Genomic DNA, 26,641 nt, shown 5'->3' on the forward strand with positions numbered 1-26,641 from the left:
AGGGAAGGAGGGGGTCGGGGGGGATGGGGGAACAGGGAGCAGGGGAGGTGAGGAGGGGGGAACCACACGGTGGAGGTGTGCGGGTGGCAAGGGAAGGAGGAGGCAGGGAGGTGGGGAACCTAATCGGCCCTCATCGCCAGCCAGGCCTAGGGACCCCACCCATGCATGAATTTTGTGCACTGGGTCTCTAGTTATTTATAATAGCTAAGATCTGGAAGCAGCTCAAGTGCACATCAGTAAATGAATGGATAAAAAAGCTGTGGACATTTACATAATGGAATATTATGCTGTAAAAAAGAGGGATCTCTTACCCTTTGGGATAGCATGGATGGATCTGGAGAATATTATGCTAAGTGAAATAAGCCAATCTAAGAAAGACAAATATCACATGATCTCACTTATTTGTGGAATCTAATGAACAAAATGAATTGACCAACAAAATAAGACCTGAAGCATGGAGGTATGGAACAGACTGACTTACCTCGATGTGGGGTTGAGGGGACAAGAAGAGATAAACCAAAGAACTTATACTTAGTAGAGGCCCAATGCACAAAATTCGTGCAAGAGTAGGCCTTCCTTCCCCTGGCTGCCGGCATCAGCTTCCCTCCAACACCCAGGACCCAGGCTTCCCTTGCAGCCCCAGCTTCGTCTGGAAAGATGTCCAGTCTAATTAGCATATTAAGCTTTTATTATTATAGACTAGAGGCCCACTGCATGAAATTCATACGTGGGTAGGGTCCCTAGGCCTGGCCGATGATCAGGGTTAATCAGGTTCCCCACCTCCTCCTTCCCTCACTGTGCACCACCTACACTAACGAACGAAACAGATCCAGAGACATCACAGAATTAGAAATTATAATATAGTAAACATAAGCAATTATCTCTTGAGATTCACAAGGCATTCTGGTTATAAGAATGGTCCCAAACTGTGGAATTTCATTCTAGAACATAAATATATTTTATTGTAAAGTAATACTGTGATGTTTACATTCTCAAAGAATTATTAATTTATTCACAATGTATTTTCAATGACTGGATTTGCTTCTCAATAAGAGTACTATTAGAGGGAGTTTATCTAGCTTTAAAAGTCATCTTTCTGCAGCACTATGCTGAATGCTAGAAAATGTGTTTTTTTAAAAGGGACAAAAAGATTCCCGAGTTATAAACTTAAGACCTAATGAACTGATCTAACTACATACAGGTTTGCAAAGAAAATGCTCACACACTCAATGATAATGGCACTAGTTGTGCCAATATATAGCGTATATATTAATCCTTAGATTACAACACTTAATCTATGTATTAAAGAATTTACACATCCCATAGTAGTTGACCCTTCTATATATAAGTCAGTTAAAGAATGCCTATTACCACTAAAAATATGTCTTAACTTCTTGTTTTAATGCCATGAAAACAGACAGTAAAAGAATATTAAGCCATTTTATGATATCTAGTTGCTCCATTAACTCAATTGTACTGTGACTGCTTTCAAGACTCATCTCCAAGTTCAAACCTGTCAGCCTTGTTCTTCAAGCTTTTCAAGATGGGACTTATGTTAAAAAAAAAAACACACAGTGCCAAGCAAAAAGTTTAAGGAAACATAAAACCTTCATAGAAATGATCACACGAGTTCAACTTGATTATAAATACCTTCCTCACCAACATAAGTAGTAAAACAAAAAATTTTCAATAGATTTATAGTTTATTTTTTGTTTATATTTTCTTCTTTGACCTATACATTACTTGAAAGTATATATGTTAATTTTAACACATTGCAGGCAGATCACGAGCATTCTCGTGTTTTCATATTAGTGTTTTACATAAATGTTAAAGGCACGCCTTAAAATTAAATACCCATTGCATTTTGAAGTTATTACATGTTCTTACAAGCTAATATCTTTTTAAAGTATGATACTTTGTAAAAAGTTTTTTGTACTCATTCAATAGAAACTTGTCTGGCAACTGGGTAAAGCCAGCAATAAAACTACTGGTGCACAATGTGTTAAAATATATATGTTTGTTCTAGTTATTGTTTTGTTGTTGATTTCTAGATTAATTGCACTATGGGCAGAAAACATAATTTCAACCCTCTGAAATTTATCAAATACTTACTTTAGAGCCTAAGACATAGTTACTTTTTGTAAATAAATGACTTCTGCAGTTGCATAGTGTAATATATTTTATGGGGTCAAAATTGTTAATTGAGTCTTTAAATCTTACTGATATTTTTTTTTAGTCTGCCTATTCCATCAATTATATAGAGATGTGCTATAACTGCTCACTATAATATAAATTATGTGTTTCTCCTTGTAGTTCTTTCAAAGTTAACTATGTATATTTTGAGAATATGTTATTAGGTGAATGTAAAATAAAAAGTTATATCTTCTTGGTGAACTGAATCTTCTATCATGATATGATAATCAGCTTTATATCTAGTAATCCATTTAAGTTTAAAAACATTATATTTGATATTAATATGGCTACATTGATTTTCTTTGGGTTGCTTTCATGGTAAATCTTCTTTCAGTCTTTTAATTTCAATCTTTCAGATATCTATTTTTAGATGTGTATAGCTAGATATTTTAAAAATCCAGATTGATATTTGTTTTAAACTGCAACACTTAGCCCATTTTGATTTAATATAATTACTAATAATTTGAGTTTAAGTCTATCACTTTCAAGTTTTCTATTTGTTCCAACCACTTCCTGTTTATTTTTCCTTCCTCTTATTGAATTTATCCCCTTTATCAAATTATTAATTTAAAAAATCTTTCCTCTATTTTCTCTTCTAGTTTGATATTTCTACCCTTTTAGTAGTTGCCCTAAAAATTACAAGCTTACTTAACTAATCACTGTCTAAAGAGCAATCCTTACCCTTCTTCTCAATAATTAGGGATCTTAAAATACACTAGTGTACTTATCCTCATATCCAGCTTATATATTACTAGAGGCCGGGTGCACGAATTCGTGCACCAGTGGGGTCCCTCAACCTGGCCTGCGGGATCAGGCTGAAACCAGCTCTCCGACATCCCCCGAGGGGTCCAGGATTGGGAGAGGGTGCAGGCCAGGCTGAGGGACCCCACTGGTGGACGATCGGGGCTGGAGAGGGACACAGGAGGCTGGCCAGCTTGGGAGGGACAGCAGGAGGGCTCCAGGGCATGTCCAGCTTGTCTCGCTCAGTCCTGATCACCCAGACCCCAGCAGCAAGCTAACCTACCAGTCAGAGCGTCTGCCCCTGGTAGTCAGTGCACGTCATAGTGACCAGTTGACTATCTACCTCAGGGGTCCTCAAACTTTTTAAACATGGGGCCAGTTCACTGTCCTTCAGACCATTGGAGGGCCGGACTATAGTTTAAAAAAAAACTATGGCCGAAACCAGTTTGGTTCAGTGGATAGAGCGTCGGCCTGCGGACTGAAAGGTCCCGGGTTCGATTCCGGTCAAGGGCATGTACCTGGGTTGCGGGCACATCCCCAGTGGGAGATGTGCAGGAGGCAGCTGATCGATGTCTCTCTCTCATCGATGTTTCTAACTTTCTATCTCTCTCCCTTCCTCTCTGAAAAATCAATAAAATATATTAAAAACAAAACAAAACAAAAAAAACTATGAACAAATTCCTATGCACACTGCACATATCTTATTTTGAAGTAAAAAAACAAAACGGAAACAAATACAGTATTTGTATTTGCATGTGGCCCGCGGGTCGTAGTTTGAGGACCCCTGACCTACCCCATGGTGGTCAGTGAACATCATAATGAGCGGATGAATGGCTTTAGCATATCATTAGAATATTATGCTTTGATTGATTGAACAGACAACCAGATACTGGACACTTAGCATATTAGGCTTTTATTATATAGGACTAGAGGCCCGGTACACAAAAATTTGTGCACTCGGGGGGAAGGGGGGGGGGTCCCTCAGCCTGGCCTGTGCCCTCCTGCAGTCTGGGACCCCTCGGGAGATAACAACCTGCTGGCTTAGGCCTGCTCCTGGGTGGCAGAGGGCAGGCCCAATCCCTAGGTGCAGCCCCTGGTCGGGCTCAGAGCAGGGCCGATTGGGGAGTTGGGGTGCCGAACCCCTGTCATGCACAGAACAGGGCAGATCAGGAGGTTGCGATGCCACCCCCAGTCACGCTCAGGGTAGGGCCGATTGGGGTGTTGGGGCACCGCCCCCTTTCACAATCAAGGCAGGGTCGATGGGAAGGTTGCAGCGCCACCCCCTGTCATGCACAGAGCAGGGCCAATCCGGGGGTTGGGGCGCTGCCCCCTGTCACCCACAGAGCAGGGCCCATCAGGGGGTTGAGGAGCTCCCCCGTCACTCACAGAGTAGGACCGATAGGGGAATTGGGGCACCATCCCCTGTCACACACAGAGCAGGGCGGATCAGGGGGTTGGGATGCCACCACTCTCATACTCAGGGCAGGGCCGAAGGGGAGGTTATGGCTCTACCCCATCACACACAGAGCAGGGCCCGTGGGAGGGGTGGGGGTTGTGGCGCTGCCCTCTATCACCCACAGAGCAGGGCCGATCAGGGGGGTGGGGCGCCGCCACTCTCACACTCAGGGCAGGGCCGATGGGGAGGTTATGGCTCTACCCTGTCACACACAGACGAGGGCCCGGGGCGGGGGGTGGGGGGTGGGGAGGGGGGTTGGGGCGCCGCACCCTGTCACACAGAGCTGCAGGGCGATCAGAGGTTGGGGAGCTCCCCCATATCAGGCACAGAGCAGGGCTGATCAGGGGGTTGGGGCGCCGCACCCTGTCATGAACAGAGCAGGGTGGATAGGGAGGTTGTGGCCCCACCCCGTCACACACAGAGCCGCAGGGAGATCAGGGGGTTTGGGCGCTGCCCCCTGTCACGCTGATCCCGGTGCCGGGAGGCATATTACCCTTTTACTATATAGGGTAGAGGCCTGGTGCATTGGTGGGTGCCGGCTGGTTTGCCCTGAAGGGTGTCCTGGATCAGGGTGGGGGTCCCCACTGGGGTGCCTGGCCAGCCTGGGTGAGGGGATGATGGCTGTTTGCAGCTGGTCACACACCATTTAGGGTGGGGGTCCCCACTGGGGTGCTTGTCCAGCCTGGGTGAGGGGATGATGGCTGTTTGCAGCTGGTCACACACCCTTCAGGGTGGGGGTCCCCACTGGGGTGCCTGACCAGTCTGGGTGAGGGGCTGAGGGCTGTTTTCAGGCTGGTGGGTGACGGAAGCTCCCAACTGCTCCTTTTTTTCTTTTTCTTTTCTTTTTAATTCTGGGCCAGCTTTAGCTCTGAGGCTCCAGCTCTTAGGCCTCCGCTGCTGAAAGTAGGTAATCGAAACAATGTATAACTCCAGCTCTGACTCCAGCTCTGAGATCCCAGCTTGCTGAAAGCTGGTTTCTGGGTTGTTGTTTTTTTAGCTTCTATATTTGTTAAAATGTTTCAAAGTGCAGGCTCAGAGGCCTGCAAGGCAGGCGGGAACGTTGGTTTCCTCCGTCACTGAAGCAAGAAAGCCTCATGTTAGTTTCAAGCTGCCTGGCTGCCGGCCACCATCTCGGCTGACAGTTAATTTGCATATCTCCCTGATTAGCCAATGGGAAGGGTAGCGGTCATACGCCAATTACCATGTTTCTCTTTTATTAGATTAGATGCTCTTCAGCCTCTGTAGGCAGTTGCCATTCAGTGCAGTTTGATGCTTTGCCACACAAAAAAATTGTGGCCGTACCAGGTTTGGCTCAGTGGATAGAGCGTTGGCCTGCAGACTGAAGGGTCCTGGGTTTGATTCCACTCAAGAGCACATACCCTGGTTGCAGGCTCGATCCCGGCATGTGTGGGAGGCAACCAATTGATGTGTTTCTCTCTCTGTCTCTCACCCTCCCTTCCACTCGCTCTAAAAATCAATGAAAAAATATCCTTGGGTAAGGATTAAAAAAACAAATAAATTGTGGTGTAATATCCTTTTATTCTTTGACTAAAATTTTAGTCTGATTTTTTCAAAAGCTTTATTTGAATTATTGTCTCCTTTTTAATTTACAAATAAGGAAAATAATTAGCCAGGAGGCAATATCTTTTTAGACATTAAAACTGTTTAATAATTTTAATAAAAATATTTTGATGTAAAACACACTTTCCTGTTTTCCTAAATAGAATACCATATACAAAACATATACACCATGGCTGGTGCTACTCAGTGGTTAGACCATCTGCCTGCATACCAAAGGGTTGCAGGTTCGATCCTGGGTCAAGGGCTCGTACCTGAATTGGGGGGTCTGTTCCCTGACCCTGGTAGGGGCAAGAGCGTGGGAGGCAGCTAGTAGCAACTAGTTCAATGTGTCTCTCTCACACTGTTTTTTTTTTTTGTTCTCTCTCTCTCTTCCCCTTCCTCCTTCCTTTCCATTCTCTCTGAAATGCAATGGAAAAAAAATACCTTCACATGAGGATTAACAAAAATATAACAACCACCACAAAATAGTACCACTCTTTTATGTTGACTCAAGGTTGCCAAAATGGTCAATTATTTCTCTATGCTTTAATACTGCAAAGTCTTCAGGAGTATATTCCAGTCTACTGTGGGAATATATGTGTACACACACACACACACACAGGAATATATATATCTATGATAAATAAGCCTCATACTTCTCACCTGCCATTTACCATTTTTATTATTGTTATTATGCCATTAATCTTATCTTCTTCCTTATCTCATTCATAATTGTATAGTTAGTAGTTTCGTTTCTTTTTCTTTTTTTCAGTTTGGCAATGGTCCATTTTTTTTCCAAATGAAATCTTACATGAATTCCAATATATAAATGCATGTGGATTTGTGCTGTAAAAGTGGAACACGGGGTTTAGTACCCTGCTGTTAAGCCTCCATACCTGGTCTCTAGTGCTGAATACCAAGGCACCTCATGAAAACCCAGGTCACCACCAGTTTAATATCCCCAATCAAACCTAAGAGTGACTTCCTCTCATGAAAGATAAACATTTTTTATGGTAATGTTATCTTGCATTTTGTATGGAAGGGAACAACAACAAAAAAGATGCATGCTCTTATTACTCCAAAACCTCTATTAGTATAACAAACAAAAACAGAAGTAAAACATGAATGACTATGTTTCTACTATCTGTGTCTGAGCAGATAGTAAAAGCATTTACTAAGAGAAGCATGATAGTAAATGTTCAGCCTTTCCTATAAACATGACTTATTTCATGGTGTATCTGCAATAAAACATTATCCTCAAAAAATGTAAAAAATAGAATTTACAACAGAATTTAATCACCATATATAACAATGTTTCTATGAAAAAAAGTATTAAGAGTTCCAATTTTGAACTGGATATACCTCTTTAGAGGTAGACTGATACAGTGGGAAAAGTATGGGTTTTAGACTCAAAAGGCTTGAACTTTAATCCTGGCACTGTCACTACTAGTTACTTAACTAAGATTCAGTTTCTCATATATAAAAAGATGATAATGGTATGTATTTCTCAGGTTGTTCTATGGATCAAACGAGGTAACAGAATATTGTCTGTCACACAATAGGCACTATTAAGTTCCTTTCCACTTCCTTACAAAGAGATTAGGAGTTCTTGATTAGCTTCAAACTCTTTTTTTTTTTCCAATTTGTTTATTTATTTATTTATAATCCTTACCTGAGGATATTTTCCCATTGATTTTATAGAGAGAGTGGAAGAGAGAGAAAAAGACAGAGAGAATATTGATATGAGAGAGAAACATCAATTGGTTGCCTCCTGCATGTGCCCTGACCAGGGCGCTGGCTGAGGAGAAGCCTGCAGCCAAGGTACCTGCCCTTGACTGAAATTAAACCCAGAACCCTTTGGTCCGCAGCCCGACACTTTATCCACAGAGACAAACCAGCTAGGGCTGTTTTATATCTTTTTTTTTAATATATATATTTTATTGTTGATAGTATTACAGATGTCTTCCACTTCTCCCCCCTTTTACCTCCCTCTTCCGAGCCCCTATCCACCTCCCCCTCACCAAGTCTTCACCACCCTATTGCCCATATCCATGGGCTATGCATCAGCTTCAAACTCTTGATTGGACTCCAAAAAAAGATGGGACAGGAAGTAGGTCATGAAGTAGATTCAGGGTAATAGGTTTAGGTACTCTTGATGATTCGACTGGATAAAGGACCTAACTAGCTCTTGATTCTGACTAGCATCCCTATTATGATCTTCTTCTTCCCCCACCATGGGTACAGAACTTGGCCATCTCCTTTGCTTTACACTTCCACCACTTGCTACTTTCACGTAGAGTCCCCCACACCTACCCCTTGCCCTAGACCCATGGTTGGCAAACTGCGGCTCATGAGCCACATGCGGCTCTTTGGCCCCTTGAGTGTGGCTCTTCCTAAGCTTTAGGAGTACCCTAATTAAGTTAATAACAATGTACCTACCTATATAGTTTACGTTTAAAAAATTTGACTCTCAAAAGAAATTTCTATCGTACTGTTGATATTTGGCTCTGTTGACTAATGAGTTTGCTGACCACTGGCCTAGACAACTGTAGGACACAATTTAGTTCTAGTTTCTCCCCTTAAAGTTATAGGGTAAAAAAAAAAATTGTATATATATATATATATATCTGATATAAAAACAAACATCTAGAGACTGACTTTTGGAATAGCACAGTAAAGACCTCAGTGAACTCAATCTCCCCAAGGTAAACACCAGAAATTGCTGCCTCCCACAACAACTTCAAAAATACAACTAAAAGAAAAAATGGACATCATCCAGAACCACAGGAAGGCTGGCTGAGTGGAAATTCTACAACTAGAAGGAAGAGAAAAGCACTGAGACTCAGAGGAGGTGTGGAAGTAAAGTGCAGAGGTAAGGAGGCGCACACGGCAAGGCTGGCAACTGAGGACGCGGCTGTCTTTTTTGAATCGGGACGTAGTCTCAAGCCCCCGACTGCTCTGAACTCCAGTTCCGGGAAGTCTCTGGGGACCCAGACTTATACGGGGAGAAACTGGACTGTCTGACAGCGGGCAGAACTCGGAACTCGAGGGCAGCTTCCTCTCAGAGGTGCTTGCAGCAATTACCGGCCCCTGAGACCTGGGGCCTCTTAGGGCAGGGTTGACGATCAGCCATAGCTGCTTGCTCTGCCCCGTTGATCCCCTGAGACCCCACCCCACCCAAGCTGTGGCAGAGGCTTTTGCATATGAATGGCCTGGCCCTTTGCAATCTGAAAATTACCTAACAAACTGCAGCTGGGTCAGAGAGACCCAGAACTTCCAAGAGAAGGCCCAAGGCCCCACAGCAGCTTGCATTGCTTCACAGCTGGGCCTCATTGGGGCACCTCTAAACCCCAAACAAGGAAGGGGAATCTGCAGATCTCTTCGTAGCTCCAACTGGGTAGCCTCAGGCAGAGGCTAAATTAGCATCTCCTTAGATATCCAAAAGCCAGATTACAACTCCTCAGATCCATAAGGGACACACTCAGGGGGCAGACTCAGTGAGCACCAAAGCCCCACTGAAGCAAGTCTTGCCTCATAAGGGTGTCTTCAGCACAGAAGTTCTCCCACCATAGACACAGCTGATTCTCACAGCCAATTGGCCTAGAGGTCAATTCCTCCCAGTGATACCTACAACAATCAAGGCTTAACTACAACAAGACTGTGCACAAAGCCCACAAAGGGGTGCACCAAGAGTGTCCACCTCAGGTAATTGGGGAGGCTGAGCCACTGGGACCTGTAGAACACCTAGCACAGAAAGCCACCCTATTAACACAGGGAAGCATAAAAAATGCGGAGACAAAGAAACAGAACACAAATGACAGAAATGGAGGAAAGCAAACTACTGAATATAGAGTTCAAAACCACACTTTTAAGGTTTTTCAAGAACTTTCTAGAAACCGCCGATAAATTTCGTAAGACCCTCAAAAAGTCTGGTGAGACGGCCGATAAATTTAGTGAGACCCTTAAGAAATCTAGTGAGACCCTCGAGGTTATGAAAAAGGACCAACTAGAAATTAAGCATACACTGACTGAAATAAAGGATATTATGCAGAGTTCCAACAGCAGACTAGAGGATCGCAAGAATCAAGTCAAAGATTTGAAATACGAAGAAGCAAAACACCCAACCGGATAAGCAAAATGAAAAAAGAATCCAAAAATACGAAGATAGTGTAAGGAGCCTCTGGGACAACTTCAAGTGTACCAACATCTGAATTATAGGGGTGCCAGAAGAAGAGAGAGAGCAAGATATTGAAAACCTATTTGAAGAAATAATGACAAAAAACTTCCCCTACTTGCTGAAAGAAATAGACTTACAAGTCCAGGAAGCACAGAGAACCCCAAACAAAAGGAATCCAAAGAGGACCACACCAAGACACATCATAATTAAAATGCCAAGAGCAAAAGACAAAGAGAGAATCTTAAAAGCAGCAAGAGAAAGACAGTCAGTTACCTACAAGGGAGTATACCCATACAACTGTCAGCTGATTTCTCAACAGAAACTTTGCGGGCCAGAAGAGAGTGGCAAGAAATATTCAAAGTGATGAATAGCAAGAACCTACAACCAAGATTACTTTACCCAGCAAAGCTATCATTCAGAATTGAAGGTCAGATAAAGAGCTTCACAGATAAGGAAAAGCTAAAGGAGTTCATCACCACCAAACCAGCATTATATGAAATGCTGAAAGGTATCCTTTAAGAAGAGGAAGAAGAAGAAAAAGGTAAAGATACAAATTATGAACAACAAATACACATCTATCAACAAGTGAATCTAAAAATCATGCCGAAACCGGTTTGGCTCAGTGGATAGAGCGTCGGCCTGCGGACTGAGGGGTCCCAGGTTCAATTCCGGTCAAGGGCATGTACCTGGGCTGCGGGCACATCCCCAGTGGGAGATGTGCAGGAGGCGGTTGATCGATGTTTCTCTCCCATAGATGTTTCTAACTCTCTATCTCTCTCCCTTCCTCTCTGTAAAAAAATCAATAAAATATATTTAAAAAAAATAAAAAAAAATAAAAATAAAAATCAAGTGAATAAATAATCTGATGAACAGAATAAACTGGTGATTATAATAGAATCAGGGACACAGAAAGGGAGTGGACTGACTATTCTTGGGGGGGAAAGGGGTGTGGGGGATGCGGGAAGAGACTGGACAAAAATTGTGCACCTATGGATGAGGACAGTGGGGTGGGGGGGGGTGGGTTGGGAACCGGGTGGAGGGGAGCTATGGGGGGAGAAAAGAGGAACAACTGTAATAATCTGAACAGTAAAGATTTAATTAAAAGAAAATACAGGCAAACAAGCTATTTCATTTGATGAAAGCCACTGGCATTTAATGAAAGCCACTGAATAAAGTAAAAAAAAAAATCCAAGAGAAAACTCTGATGCCCTCGAGAAAAGCAGCAGCCTAGGCATCTCATGAGGAGTAGAACCCAGACATCACATAATTAATAAAAATGCCTGTTCCAATCCTAGCTGGGGAACCTGTGACCTTTACTTTATCTCTCTGAGTTTGAGACCATCTTATTTTTCCCTTAACTACCCATGAGAATTACATAATGTAATATGGTAACAAAAACAACACCAAAACACCCATGAGTAGATGAGCAAGCTATTTACCCCCAAAACACTTGCTAAATCCAACATTTCAAGTTTACATATGGAATCTATCATACTATTTGCAAAAAACCATTTAAAAGCTTCAGACTTTGTTCTAATACTATTAATTTTCCACAGTCATTATGCATTAAAATTTACTTAAAAAACAGTGACAATAAAGCCAAAATTATAAGTTGACATATATCAAAGTGACACTATTGAAATTCTTCAACAAAGCTTTTCTATGCACTGAGCCTTAATCTTTCCAAGGTATTTATCAAAGGATGACTTCTACTCCTTCTGAATCAGTGTAAGCTGTCCTTCACACCTAACTAGAGGCGTTAGGTATCCTTTGTTTAAATCACGAACCACATACTTGTAATGCCTCTGATTTCAAAATAGCTTTTAAAAAATGAAACTTAACCCAAACTATCAAATCCATCCTATATAATAAAAGCATAGTATGCAAATTGTCCCCTCGACCTGGAGTTCGTCTGGGAGTTTGACCAGGGGGCGGGGCCAGCCAGAGGAAGGGATGCAGGCTCTGGCTGGCAGTGGTGGCAGCAGGCAGCAGGGGGAAGGGAGGGAGTACCTTTTATATAATAAAAGCCTAAACAACCCTACGGCGGAACAACCAGAACAACCGGTTGCTATGATGAGCACTGGCCACCAGGGGGCAGATGCTCAACGCAGGAGCTGCACCTGGTGGTCAGTGTGCCCCCAAAGGGTAGCGCCACTCAGCCAGAAGCCAGGCTCATGGCCGGTGAGTGCAGCAGCGGTGGCAGGAAGCGCTAAGGAGCAGTGAGGCGAGCAGTAAGGAGCAGCGAGCAGGCGGGCGGTAAGGAACGAGGGGTCCCGAACTGCGAGAGGGATGTCCGACTGCTAGCTTACGGGAAGCGAGCCTAAGCCGGCAGGCGGACATCCCCCAAGGGGTCCTGTATTGCGAGAGGGCACAGGCCAGGCTGAGGGACATGCCCCCCCCGCCGATGCACAAATTTCATGCACTGGGCCTCTAGTTATACTATAAACATATAGTTTCCCATATAGGTTCCCAGACAATCCTGTTTCAGTATAACGAACTTAGTTGGAGTTTACTTTTAAATCATCAAAAATAGCTAACAATGACTTTTCTTAATTTTAATTAAATTGCATGGGGAAAAGCACAAATGTTAACACATGTTTTACTAAGAATAAACCCCTACCTTAGGAGAAGTGGAGAGATCTTTTCCTGCAGAAACAACTGTATTTTCGTTTACTCCTCCCATCTTTGGTGAGATGACTGGCGGGGCTGGGGCTTTTCTTTTCACTCTCTTTTCACTTTCCAGTTCTTGAATTGGATTTATCAAATTATTTGGAGGAGGTGTTGGTTTAGGTTCATAAAAAGGATTTGATCTAAATGAAAGAAGAATACTGTTAAATGTCTCTTTAGAAGTATTTTATATCTAACTAAAATAATAAATATGTTCATTTATAAAACTAGAAAATATTGAAAATAGTAAGAAAAAAACCTCAAACTTCTGATACTACAGTTTAGAAACAGTCACTGTTAATCTTGTGTTTTGTTAAGCATTAATAAAATGTTTCACTTCTAAAAAGTATTTTTTAATTTTTTGTAACTCAAGGTGAACTCAGCTCTTATTACATCTAGACCAATGGTTCTTAACCTTCTAGCCCTTTAAATACAGTTCCTCATATTGTGACCCAACCATAAAATTATTTTCATTGCTACTTCATAACTGTAATGTTGCTACCGTTATGGATCGTAATGTAAATATCTGATATGCAGGATGGTCTTAGGCGACTCCTATGAAAGGGTCATTCAACCGCCAAAGGGGTCGCGACCCACAGGTTGAGAACCACTGATCTAGACCCTTAGGGAAATGTTTTTAATAATAGTAAATCCTACATATAATCCACACCCAAGGAAAAACACATTAGATGTGGAAATAATGGTTTGTTTTTTTATACTCCCCACACCAAACATTTTTCCCCCTTGTATTTTATCCGCTTCTCTGTGTTAAATTCCTTTCTTACTAGGGAACATCTTTTACAAGTTTATTCAGTGAGGTTCTATTAGTAGTAAATTCTCCTAAGAGTTAAAAATGTCTTTATTTCAACCTGAAATGATAAACTCAGAGATAGATTAACTGGGTAGAGAATTCTAATTGTCATTTAAATCACCTCAGCATTTTAAAAATATTAACCCACTATCAGCTTATTATTGTTCTTTTGTAAGTCATCTTTTCCCTCTTGCTGTTAACATTTTCTCTTTATTTCTGGTTTTGAGCAATTTTACATGCTATGTCCAGGTGTGATTTTTTAAAAATTTTCCTGTTTCAGACTCTTTATATTTCCTGAGTCTGAAGAGTCATGTGCTGCCTTATTTATGAAAAATGATAGCCATTATCTCTTTGGTAGCCTCTTATTTTTTCTATTCTCCTCTTTAGAAAATCTTATTAGATATATTGAACTATCTCTCTCCTTCATATTTTTACAAATTTTTGTTCTTCCTGTGCAACATTCTGGATAACCCCTTAACATCTATAATCAAGTTAACTTTTTCTCTCTTCATCTGTGTCTAATATAATATAATTTCATGAATTTTTAACTTCAATAAGCTTATTTCTTCATATGACTGTGTGTATAATACCTCAGGTACTGAGCTTTGAGTCATTAATAATTTAAACATTTATTTTAAGTGTCTATCTGATAAATTTATTATTTGAGGTTCTTACATATATAATCCTGATGTTTCTTTTGTCTCCTCTTTCTCTTAGTCAACTATTTCCCTGTGTGTTTTGTAATTCTAGATTTTGAGTTCAGAGCTTAATTTGAGGAAATACTTTGTAATCTGAGCTGGGAGTGGCTCTCTTCAGAGTGTTTTATGTGTTGATGTTCTTGCATTGCCAAGTACTTTAGGAGGCACTTTATATGTTACTTTCTTGGCTTGGAGGTTCCCAGACAATTCTGTCAATATATCAAATCTACATGAGAGTGGGCCTGGGCTTATAACTTCTCAGGGAAGATTCCTTGCCCGCACCCCATCCCCACCTCTATCTAGACTAGAGTCTAGGCCCAGGCAAAAAAATCTTCCTTAACTCCCTTTCTCATAGTTATTCATAAACACAACTATCTGGTATATATGATGAGTTTCTCTATTACACAATAATAAACTGTTTTTCTGGTTCTTATTTTTTAGTTTGTTGAATTTTTTTTCAATAACAGTCAGTCCCCTCGAGTCTAATATCCTGCGTGCATAGAAACAACAGAATTTCTGAGTCTAAATATCTAAGCACCAGGCCAACCAAACACAGTGATTATAACAAGGGAATTCCATCTAAGTCATATAAGGCCTGTATGGGTGATAGCCCTGTGTTTCAATTCTGCATGTTATTTGAACTACAACAGTACCACACTCACTTAGAACCAAAAGACTCACTTAGAACCCAAACCAATTTTATCTATATCCCTGTCCAAGTATTTATATCTGAAAGGACAGAGCAGGACTGATGGCTGTGTCCTTAACCCCTCTTCCAAGAAAAAGCTGCAGGGTGTATCAGTTACTCAGCCTGCCCTTATCTCGGCCAATGGAAAACGGGGGAAACTAGCCCAAGGCCAAAAGTATGCTGGCCACCCCCCCTGTCTTTGTGTAACCAGACCCTAGCTGCACCCTGCCCCAACCCCCGCCCCGCCCCCCCCCCCCCACCCCAAGCCCTATAAATTCTTTGTTCTCTTAGGACTCGGGGCTCTCTCTTGCACCCAGTAATGGAGGCAAGGTGGGGACCAAGCGAGCTTGTATAAGAGACCCTCTGCTTTTGCATCGGACTGGCTAGTTCCCTGGTGTGGTTTCCTTGGGGATCTTGAAATCTAGGCATAACAATATCTACAGTCACATGAGACTTTGGTTACCAACTATACTAAATCAGACATGGGAAATATAATCTATTTGTAATGTCACTCTCACTCTGTACTCAGAGCAGCAGTTAGAATCATGTGACTCCTTCCCACTGAGCTAGAGGACAGCCTCATAATCTCAACTTTGCTCAGGATAGCTGGTTTTAATTGAATGGAGTTGACATCTACATAGAAACCTATTCCCTTTTCTTCCTCTTTTTACGTCTATACATTCAACAGAAAAAGAATAGGAAGTAGGTATATAGATATATATTTGAAAATTAGCTTTTCAGACCAAAATATTCTTGCCTAGTGACTGAGATATGCTTGAAGTATTTATATCCCATATTTACCACCTACTGAAGAACTTAGGGAAATCAAAGCAAGGAACAATGTTAAAATAACTAGGTGTTTTTAAAAAGCTGAACTTTTCCTCTGAAAACAGGTAAAAGGTTATCACAACCAGTCTGGAATGGAGGGCTTGCCAATAACATTATTAACATTTAAAAGGTGCTTACACCATGGTAGGTACTGCTTTAAGTGTTGTACATGTATTAACCTAGTTAATCCTTACAACAATCTTATTTGTCCTACTAATTTTATCTATAGTCTAATATAGCTACTTTTCAAACTCTAAAAGTAGTTCAAAGAGAGGTAAATATAAAGAAATGGGATAAAAACAAAAATTTATTTTAAATTCCTAAACTTAGAAAAGAAAAATACTCTCCACTCCCCCAAACTTATTATTTAACAATTGATGTTTTAGAACTGAACAAATCCACTTCAATCTAACAGTTAATTCAGTTATGTGAATTATTTGGGTGATAGTTTAAAAAATTATTCCCTGTTAAATCTCTTTGTAACAAATTTCCATAGCAGTTTGTAAGATGATAGCTACTACAATAATTATCATTATTAATTGGTTATGTAAAATTGGCTAGTTTTAAGAAAAACTCAGAAGTGTTAGAGGATAGATTTTTACATTACAAAAGGATTTGTGTTTAGAAAAAAATTCCTTAAAATAGGCAATTCTAACTGAATTTACAATACTCAGTTGCACGCAACTTTTATAAAATATCTAGTATATACACAAAGATTTCTAAATATTGTCTTTTTTATTCATGTCTCTCTGCTTGCTTCTAACCACGTAGGTCTCCCTCTAACCACTTGAATATTTGTATTATTTGTAGAAAAGAAGCTCAGATAGACTGATTTCCAAAGTTGGCACCTGAGGCTCATATTACTAGAAACATAATCAAATGGACATTTTTCTCAAAACAACTAGAGCCATGCTTCTCAATCTGTTTTAACTACGCCATTTAGTGAAAAATAAAATCTGTATGACATGCTAGAGGAAACATAGGAAGCTGCTGGAAAATGGAGTTACCAGGGACTCCAACTGCCCTGGAATATGCATGACCATTAGGAGAACTAAGGGAGTCAGATCTCTATACACTTATGATCCACCGTTAATGAAGAGTGTGCTAGGCACCACCACTGGTTATGTACTAAATGAGAAAAAGGACAAGAAGCTGCTAAGGATTTTGAGTGAACCTCCTTGTAAAATCAGAGATTCCTGAATAAAACTGAATTTCCTACTCTTGAAGAATGAATAGGATATGTTTACATTTATATGAAGTGTCCAGAATAGTCAAATCCATATGGAAAGAAAGTAGATTTAGTGGTTTTCAGGAGATGGAGGAAGGGAGAAATTGGGACTAATTACTAATAGGTATGGAATTCCTTTTTTGTAGTGATGAAAATATTCTGGAATTACATAATTGAATGGTTTCATAACAGTGAATAAACTAAAAAATCACTGAAGTATATACTTTAAAATGTGGAATTTTACGTTATGTAACATATATCTCAATAAAAGTACCATAAAAAGTGAATAAGAATAATATATATATGTATATATATATATGATTGTGAAACTGCTCCATTCTTTATAATAACAAATTACATAACTGCTGATTAAAGTATTTACAAATATTTAAACAATTTTAGTAAGAAAAAATTATTTAAGGAATTAGCATAATTTTCACATTCTGCTGATCATCTAGGATTTGAATAATCTATTCCTGCATCACTCTAAATAAAAAGAATTACTTTTATCCTTGTACTGTATACTTGCATAATAGATTAGTTATATCATTAACTCATTATGAATTAAAAATGCATCAGTTATATTAGGTGGAAAATTAGACAGGATAGTTTTAAATGACATTACTCATTGTTTAGAAAATAATTCACCCAGAAAAAAATTATATAAGAAAAACTATAAGTTTATTAGAAATAGGATTAATAAACATCCTCAAAAAAAATATGAAGCAAGGGTATAGCAAAAATTATAGTCTTTTCCTGTAACTTTGAAAATTTCTGTTTCTTTGGAAAAACAATCCAAATTTATTAAAATGAGTGTGTAGCATATCTGAATAAAATTCAATGACAATTTTTCTTGAAATACTGACACACTATACCAGAAATGATTCATGCTGGACACAAAAATCACTTCAAAAATGCTTAAAAAAATTATTGCTTTATCAATTTTCATTTTTGCCACATAAACTAGAATGGCTGAACTAACCCCCAAATATGAGGAAACTAAGTAATCCACGTGGTTGCTAAGTGTAAAGGGCATTCACTAAAAGCACTGAAGGGTCTATACTTTCTCTTGGTGCTGATGGATATGCTAGGTTCTGAAGATTATTTATACAACAAAGGACTCAGCACTATTTATCTGTGATAGTTTCAGATCAGATACAGAAAGAGTTTGGTAAGGAAAGATGAGTCAGACTTTTCACTTGATTTGAAAGGTCATACATAAGTTTATTATTGTAGTAAACAAATTTTGGGATATTTCTGCTACTGAAGTTATACCTACAAATTCTTGGGGGGAAAAAAGATGAGAAATACTGAAGAAGAAAGTAATACAGAGTCTTCCTATATTCTCACTTTAGCTGATGAGATCTTTACATATGAATCTTAAGAATCTGTGTGTATATTCCTACAAAAAAAGCAGGAAGGAGTGTTTATTGGCTCTCTCTGGTAACCTCAGATGATTGAGCAATTTAGAATGTTCTTTATTCATGGGAAATTTGTAAAGACTGTGACTTTCATGTGATAAAAGAATGGTCAAAAGGAAACACCCAGTCATTCTGATTTTAGTTTTTATTAAGACATTTTAAAAGTTTAAGCAAACATTAGATGTCTCTTTAATTTGTTAATAGAAGAGAGCAGGGTGTGTGTGTTGGGTAATACCCAGGCATCTTGGAACGATTGAATGCTTGTACTTAAAGTTTGCATTGACATTCAAATATTCTAGGTGTGTGGCTATTACTCAGCAGCTACACCACCCATGAGAAATTTTATTTTGATCATACATTAGCTATTTCAAAGAAAACAAATATAATAACTTTAGCAAGAGTTGAGCCAACTTTTTCACTCACTGTATAGTTATTAATTAGTATTGAAACCTCAACCTCATTTTGAAAATAGTTATGATGTAATTCTACATATTTATAGGACATTAGAAGTTTTTATCAAAACCTAGCCATGCATATGGAAGCATAAAACATATGTGAGAGTCACTAGCCACCTGTTGTAAAATGGAAAAGGGTTGAGAAATGCAGTTCCAGAGCAATAGAAAACAACTACCTCATTCACCAAACAAGTCTTTTAAATATTTGAGTTCGGTTATTATAGCTACTTTAAATCATCTCTTTTCTAATTCAAACAGTACCTTTGCCTAATCACTGTTCATTTGATGTAGTTTCAGGACATTTTACTTCTACACACTATAAAACACAGAATATATTATTACTTAAACTTTAAAGTCAATTACATTTTAAAGGGATTTTAAAACATAAGAAAAGTACTTTATATATATTATTATATTTGACATTTCTGGTGTTCTTCATTCCTCTTAGATTCATCAATGTAGCTACACATATCCATAGTTTGTTTCTTCCTTACAAATAAATAGAAACATGTAATATGCTCATGGATAGGAAGAATTAACATCACTAAAAAGTCCATCCTATATAAAGCAATCTACAGGTTCAGTGCAATCCTTATCAAAATACCAACAGCATTTTTCAGAGAACTAGAATAATCCCAAAAACTTACATGGAACTATAAGACTCTGAATAGCCACCACAATCTGGAGAAAAAAAGAACAAAGCTGGAGGGATCACACTACCTGATATCAAACTACACTACAAGGTCATAGTAATCAAAACAGCGTGGTACTGGCATAAAACAGACACATAGATCAATGAAAAAGAATAGGGAGCCCAGAAATAAACCCATGCCTATATGGTCAATTAATCTATGACAAAGGAGGTAAGAATATACAATGGGGTAAAGACAGTCTGTTCAATAAATGGTGTTGGGAAAATATGACAGATACATGCAAAAAAATGAAACTAGACCACCCCTGATACAACATACAAAAATAAACTCAAAATTAATTTAAAGACTTAAATGTAAGACTAGAAACCATAAAACTCCTAGAAGAAAACATAGGCAGTAAAACCCCTGACATTTCTCTTTGTAATATTTTTTCCTGATATATGTCTTCAGGCAAGGGGAAAAAAATAAATGGGACTACATCAAACTAAAAAGTTTTTGCCATCAACAAAGCACAGCAAAGGACACCATCAACAAAGGGCAACATATTAAATGATAAAAGACATTCACCAATGATACATCCAATAAGGGATAAATATCTAAAACATAAAGAACTCATATAACTCAACACCAAAAAAATAAGCATTCTAATTTAAAAATGGGCAGAGGACTTGAAAAGATACTTCTCCAAAGAAGACATACAGATGGCCAATAGACATATGAAAAGATGCTCAACATCATTAATCATCAGAGAAATGCAAATTGAAACCACAATGAGATATCACCTTATGCCCATCAGGATGGCTATCATCAATAAATTAACATACACAAAGTGTTGGTGAGGATGTGGAGAAAAGAGAACTTTGTCCACTGTTGGTTGGAATGCAGATTGGTGCAGCCATTGTGGAAAACAGTATGGAGGGTGCTCAAAAAATTAAAAATGGAACTGCCCTTTGACCCAGCAATTCCACTTCTGGATATATAACCGAAGAAACCAAAAACACTAATTAGAAAGAATTTATCACCCCTACCTACATTCATTGCAGTGGTATTTATCATAGCAAAGTACCCATCAATAGACGGATAGAAAAAGTGGTGTTACATATATACAATGGAATATTACTTGGCCACAAAAAAGTATAAAATTTTGCCCTTTATTTACCACAGTGTGGATGGACCTAGAGCAGGGGTCCTCAAACTTTTTAAACAGGGGGCCAGTTCACTGTCCCTCAAACCGTTGGAGGGTCGGACTATAGTTTAAAAAAAAACTATGAACAAATTCCTATGCACACTGCACATATCTTATTTTGAAGTAAAAAAACAAAACGGGAACAAATACAATATTTGTATTTGCATGTGGCCCGCGGGCTGTAGTTTGAGGACCCCTGACCTAGAGGGTATTGTGCTAAGTGAAATAAGTCAGACAGAAAAAGACAAATACCATGATTTCACCTATATGTGGAATTTAGAGAATAAAAAAAAATAAACAAAACAAAACCAAGACTCATCGATACAGATAATAAACTGAGGGTTTCCAGATGAGAAGGGAGTTGGATGAATAAGGTAAAGAGATTAAGAAATATAAATACAAATTGGAGTTACAAAATAGTCTTTGGATATCAAGTATAACATAAGGAATATAGTCAATAGTACTGTGATAACTATGTATGGTGACAAGTGGGTACTAGAATTATTGGGGGGATCACTTCGTTAATGATATAACTGTCTAACTATGCTGTATGCATGAAACTAATATAAAATAATATTGAATGTCAACTAATTAAAAATTAAAATTCAGAAAAATCATTTACTTCTTCTTTAGTACTGAGTAGTAAGTATTCCATTATATGGGTATATACAATTTGTTTACCCATTTGCCAACGGATGGACATTTGAGTTATCCCCATATTTTGCTATTGTGATAAATAAAGGTGTTAAAATGTTCATGTACAAATCTTTTTGTGGACATATACTTTCATTCCTTTTGAGTGACTAGTACCTAGAAATGGAATGGCTGCATCAAATGATGGGTATAAGTTTAATTTAAGAAACTGCCAAAACTGTTTTCTAAAATAGTTAAATCACACTAAAATGTCCTTTGATAGATGACTGGATAATGGAAAAATGGTACACACATACAACAGAATACTACCCAGTCGTAAGAAAAGATGAAATACTGTCATTTGCAACAACATGGATAGATCTTGAGAATGTCATACTAACGAAATAATTCAGACAGGAAAAGTTAAGAACCATATGATTTCACTCATATGTAAAATATAAAAATGAAAACAATAAATGAACAAGCAAGACAAACAAACAAAAACTCAGAGGACAGTATGGTGGTTCCCAAAAGGGAAGGGGGATGCAAGGTGATAGTAAAAGGTAAAAGGGGTCAAATATATGGTGATGGAAGGAGCTCTGACTTTGGACAGTATACACACAATGCAATATACAGATGATGCATTACAGAATTGTACACTTGAATCCTATGTAATTTTATTAACCACTAGAGGCCCAGCGCACGAAATCATGCAGGTAGGGTCCCTAGGCCTAGCCTCCATCTTCTGCCCGCTCACCAGTCCCCAGGCCGAACACCACCTCTGCTGCAGGGCTGTCAAGCTGTTGGGATCACCAGCTCATCCCCGTCTGCTAGGGGGCTCAGGCCTGCGGGAAAGCGGGCATCGGTGACTTGACTTCCATGTGCATGCACTGGGCCAGCAGCTGAAGGAATGTGCTGCCGGCTCAGAGCCGGTCACATGGGAGCTGCCACTGCCACCGTTGCTGGGGCTTGAGGCACTGACGGAAGCTGCAGGGCGCGCCCGTGACCTACCCACCCCAGCGTGAGGCCCCGAGCCGGCAGTGTGTTCCATCAGTAGCCGGCCTGGCGCACGCGCATGGAGGCGAAATCGCTGGTGCCTGCTTTCCCGCAGGCCTGAGCCCCCGAGCAGCCGGGGATGAGCTGGTGATCCCAACGGCCTGACAGCCAGCCCGGTCCTCTCGCCACCCACCCAGATTCCCCCGTTCACCATTGCTGATCCATCACAGACCCGGGGCAGCGACCAAGAGGTCAACTGTTCAGCCCACTCGCCAGTCCCCAGTCCCACCTCACACCGCCTGCGGGCCCGTGGGGAGGGACTGAGAGGTGGTCAATGACACCTCATGGTGACCGGTCGTTTGGTTGTCACAGACACTGGCTTTTTATATATATAGATTGTTAGCCCCAATAAATTTAATTAAAAATAAAATAAAATGGTTCTATCATTTAGAACTCAGAGTTCTTTGAGAGAGTTCCAGTGACTCCACATCCTTGACACTATTTGACAAAGTCAGTCTCTTAAATTTTAGCAATTCAAGTGGGTGTGTTGTGGTGTTTTATTTGGTTTTAATTTGCATTTGCTTGATGACTAAGGTGTTGAGCATCTTTCTGTATGTACATTGGCATTCTTATATTTTCTTTTGTGAAATTTCTGTTCAAATCTTTCCCCTATTTAAAAAAAGTTTGTCTTACTATTGGGCTAAAACAATTCTTCACATATTCTTGATAGAAGTCTTTTGTTTTACAAAGAATTTCTGCCAAACCATGACATGCCTTTTCATTTTCCTGCTTTTTAAAAAAAAAAAGTGTAAGTTTTTAATTTTGATAGTGTCTAACAATTTTTCCTCTGATTTTTTTGTGCTTTTTGAATCCTATTTAGAACATTTTACCTAACTCAAAGTCAGTAAGATTTTTCTCCTATGCTTTCTCCTAGAAGTTCCAACATTTTAGTTCTTAATTTTAGTTGTATAACCTATTTTTAGTTAAATTTTGTATACTGTATGCAATAAGGGTTGTAGTTATTTTGTGTGGGGGGAAAGTGGGAGCAAGATATGGAAATCTACTTGTTCTAGCAACATCTGTTGTAAAGATTATCATTTCTTAACCAGTTTCCCTTGCTAGCTTTGTCAAAAATCAATTGACAATATTTATGTATGGCCTTATTTCTAGACTTTCTTATTCTCTTCCTTTCACCTATATTTCTACTTTGAATACAATACCACAATGTCTTGGTTAATAAGTCTTAAAATCGGGTAGTATAAGTCCTCCAACTTTGTTCTTTTTCTAAATTTTTCTGACTATTCTAGGTCCTTTGCATTTCTATATATATTTTAGGATTACCTTAATTATTATTTTTAAAAAGTATGTCAAAACTTTGATTGGGATAGCACAGAATGTATAGATCAATTTGAGTCCATGTCCAATAGCGTTTCTGTCCATTTGATTTCTCCTCTTTTTTAAAAAAAATATATTTTATTGATTTCAGGGAGGAAGGGAAAGGGAAAGATAGAAAAATCAATGATGGGAGAATCATTGGCTGCCTCCTGCACGGCCCCACTGGGGATGGAGCCCACAATCCAGGCATGTGCCCTTGACCAGAATCGAACCTGGGGCCCTTCAGTCCGCAGTCCGATGCTCTATCCGCTCAGCTAAACCGGCTAGGGCTGATTTCTCTTCTTTAATTGCTCTCAGCAATGTTTTGTTACTTTCAACATATGGTTATTGCACATCTTTCTTCAAATTTATCCCTGAGGGCTTTATTTTATGCTTTTGTATATGGTGTTTAAAGTTTTTCTATTTCTGATAATTGTTACTATAGAAAAATATAATTAAATTTATATGTTGATCTTGTATCCTGTAACATTGCCAAATTTACTTTTTAGTTCTGGTAAACTTTTTGAAGATTCCTTATGATTTTCTACATAAACAATGATGTTCTCTATAAAGAAAAGTACATCTTCAAGTAACATGTTGACGAAGCTTAAAACAGGACTCTTCAATTTCCCACTCTCAGCCTTTATGCTAAATTATGATAACTGTGAATGTTTTAAGATTGTCAATTTCTATACATGTTATAAAACACAGAATATAGCCTTAGACAGTGTGGCTCAGTTGGTTAAGCATTGTCCCATGCACCAAAAGGTTGCCAGTTTGATTCCCAGTCAGGGCACATGCCCAGGTTGCAGACTCACTCTCCAGAGTTGATGTTTCTCTCCCTTCCCCACTCCCTCCTTCCTTCTTTCTAAAATAAGCAATAAAAAAAACACAGAATAAATTATTTAAACTTCAAAGCCAGTTATATTTTAAGGAAATTTTTAAAAGATAAGTATCTACACTAATAAAAGAGAAACATGGTAATTGGCATATGACCGCTACCCTTTTCATTGGCTAATCAGCAAGATATGCAAATTAACTGTCAGCCAAGATGGTGGCCGGCAGCCAGGCAGCTTGAAACTAACATGAGGCTTGCTTGCCTCAGTGACGGAGGATCGTTGGAGGAAACCAACGTTTCCCGCCTGCGGCTGCAGGCCTCTGAGCAGGCAGTTTAAGAAACATTGTAACAAAGACCACCGGACTTCAGCCAGCAAATTCGCAACATTGTAAGCAAAGGCCAGAAACCTACTTTCAGCCGCGGAGGCCTAAGAGCTGGAGCCAAGCCTCAAGGTAAAGCTGGCCCAGAATAAAAAAAGAAAAAAAGGAGCAGTTGGGAACTTCAGTCACTCCCAGCCTGAAAACAGCCCTCAGCCCCTCACCCAGACTGGCCAGGCACCCCGGTGGGGACCCCCACCCTGATCCAGGACACCCTTCAGGGCAAACCAGCCAGCCCCACCCATGCACCAGGCCTCTACCCTATATAGTAAAAGGGTAATATGCCTCCCAGCACTGGGATCAGCGTGACAGGGGGCAGCACCCAAACCCCCTGATCGCCCTGCAACTCTGTGTGTGACAGGGGGCGGGGCTCCAACCCCCTGAGCAGCCCTGCTCTGTGCCTGATAGCGGGGAGCTCCCCAACCCTCCCCCCCATGGGCCCTGCTCTGTGTGTGAGAGTGGTGGCGCCCCAACCCCCTGATCGGCCCTGCTCTGTGAGTGATAGAGGGCGGTGCCCAACCCCCTGATGGGCCCTGCTCTGTGTATGACAGGGGCAGCGCCCCAACCCCCTGATGGGCCCTGCTCTGTGTATGACAGGGGCAGCGCCCCAACCCCCTGATGGGCCCTGCTCTGGGCGTGACAGGGGGGGGCGCTGCAACCTCCCCATCGACCCTGCCTTGAGTGTGACAGGGGACGGTGCCCCAACCCCCCAACTGGCCCTACCCTGAGCGTGACTGAGGGTGGCATCGCAACCTCCCGATCCACCCTGCTCTGTGCATGACAGGGGGCGGTGCCCCAACCCCCCAATCGGCCCTACCCTGAGCGTGACTGAGGGTGGCATCACAACCTCCCCATCTGCCCTGCTCTGTGCATGACGGGGTGGCGACCCAACTCCCCAATCAGCCCTGCTCTGAGCCCGACCAGGGGCTGCACCTAGGGATTGGGCCTGCCCTCTGCCACCCGGGAGCAGGTCTAAGCCCGCAGGGCGTTATCTCCCGAGGGGTCCCAGACTGCGAGAGGGCACAGGCCGGGCTGAGGAACCCTCCTCTCCCCCCCCCAAGTGCACAAATTTTTGTGCACCGGGCCTCTAGTTTTATATATAATACTATATTAGCCATTTCTTGTGCTCTCCATCTCCTTGTGTAGATCCAAATCTCTAAGTAGTGTCATTTTCCTCCTGCCTGAAGAGCTTCTTTTTAAGAAGTAGAAGTTTTGCTTGTTGCTTTTTAACAAACTCAGGGCCACGGTCTATAGTCACACAAGTAATACACTGTATAACCTCAGAACACAATGAAAATTCACTTCTCTCTTTATCCCTACCTACATTTGTGTAAAATGGTATCCCTAATCACATTGACTATTTATACTGAGCTTGTGGTCAATCAACCTCACATTTGGGTAAGAATAGTAACACAATTGACAATTCCTAATTTATAAATGTTATGATCTCATTGTTTGGCATTTGAATAAGCCTTCTGATCAAATCAATATCATAAATGATTAGTTGGTTTCCATAACATAATTGAAGCATAATGCATACAGTAATCAATTAAAAATACTCAAGTGCCATTTATAACAGTTCTTATGGGAAGACACTACAGAAATTCTAACCAGAGATTCCAAGAACATATTCCCTCATTTGTTAGTTTAGCATATACAAG

The 26,641-nt window shown here is 40.2% G+C and overlaps 1 protein-coding gene across 1 annotated transcript in view; it reads right to left on the reverse strand.

The window, feature by feature from the left end:
- Window positions 1–26,641, reverse strand: part of EHBP1 (EH domain binding protein 1) — a 471,942-nt gene that overhangs the window by 160,707 nt on the left and 284,594 nt on the right. The window contains exon 14 of the mRNA XM_081100594.1: window positions 12,748–12,937. Within this exon, the coding sequence (XP_080956720.1) occupies window positions 12,748–12,937 (190 nt within the window). The remainder of the gene's footprint in view (window positions 1–12,747; window positions 12,938–26,641) is intronic.

This window comes from Myotis nattereri (genome assembly GCF_964212035.1).
Source record: "Myotis nattereri genome assembly, chromosome: 10".
NCBI lineage: Eukaryota > Metazoa > Chordata > Mammalia > Chiroptera > Vespertilionidae > Myotis > Myotis nattereri.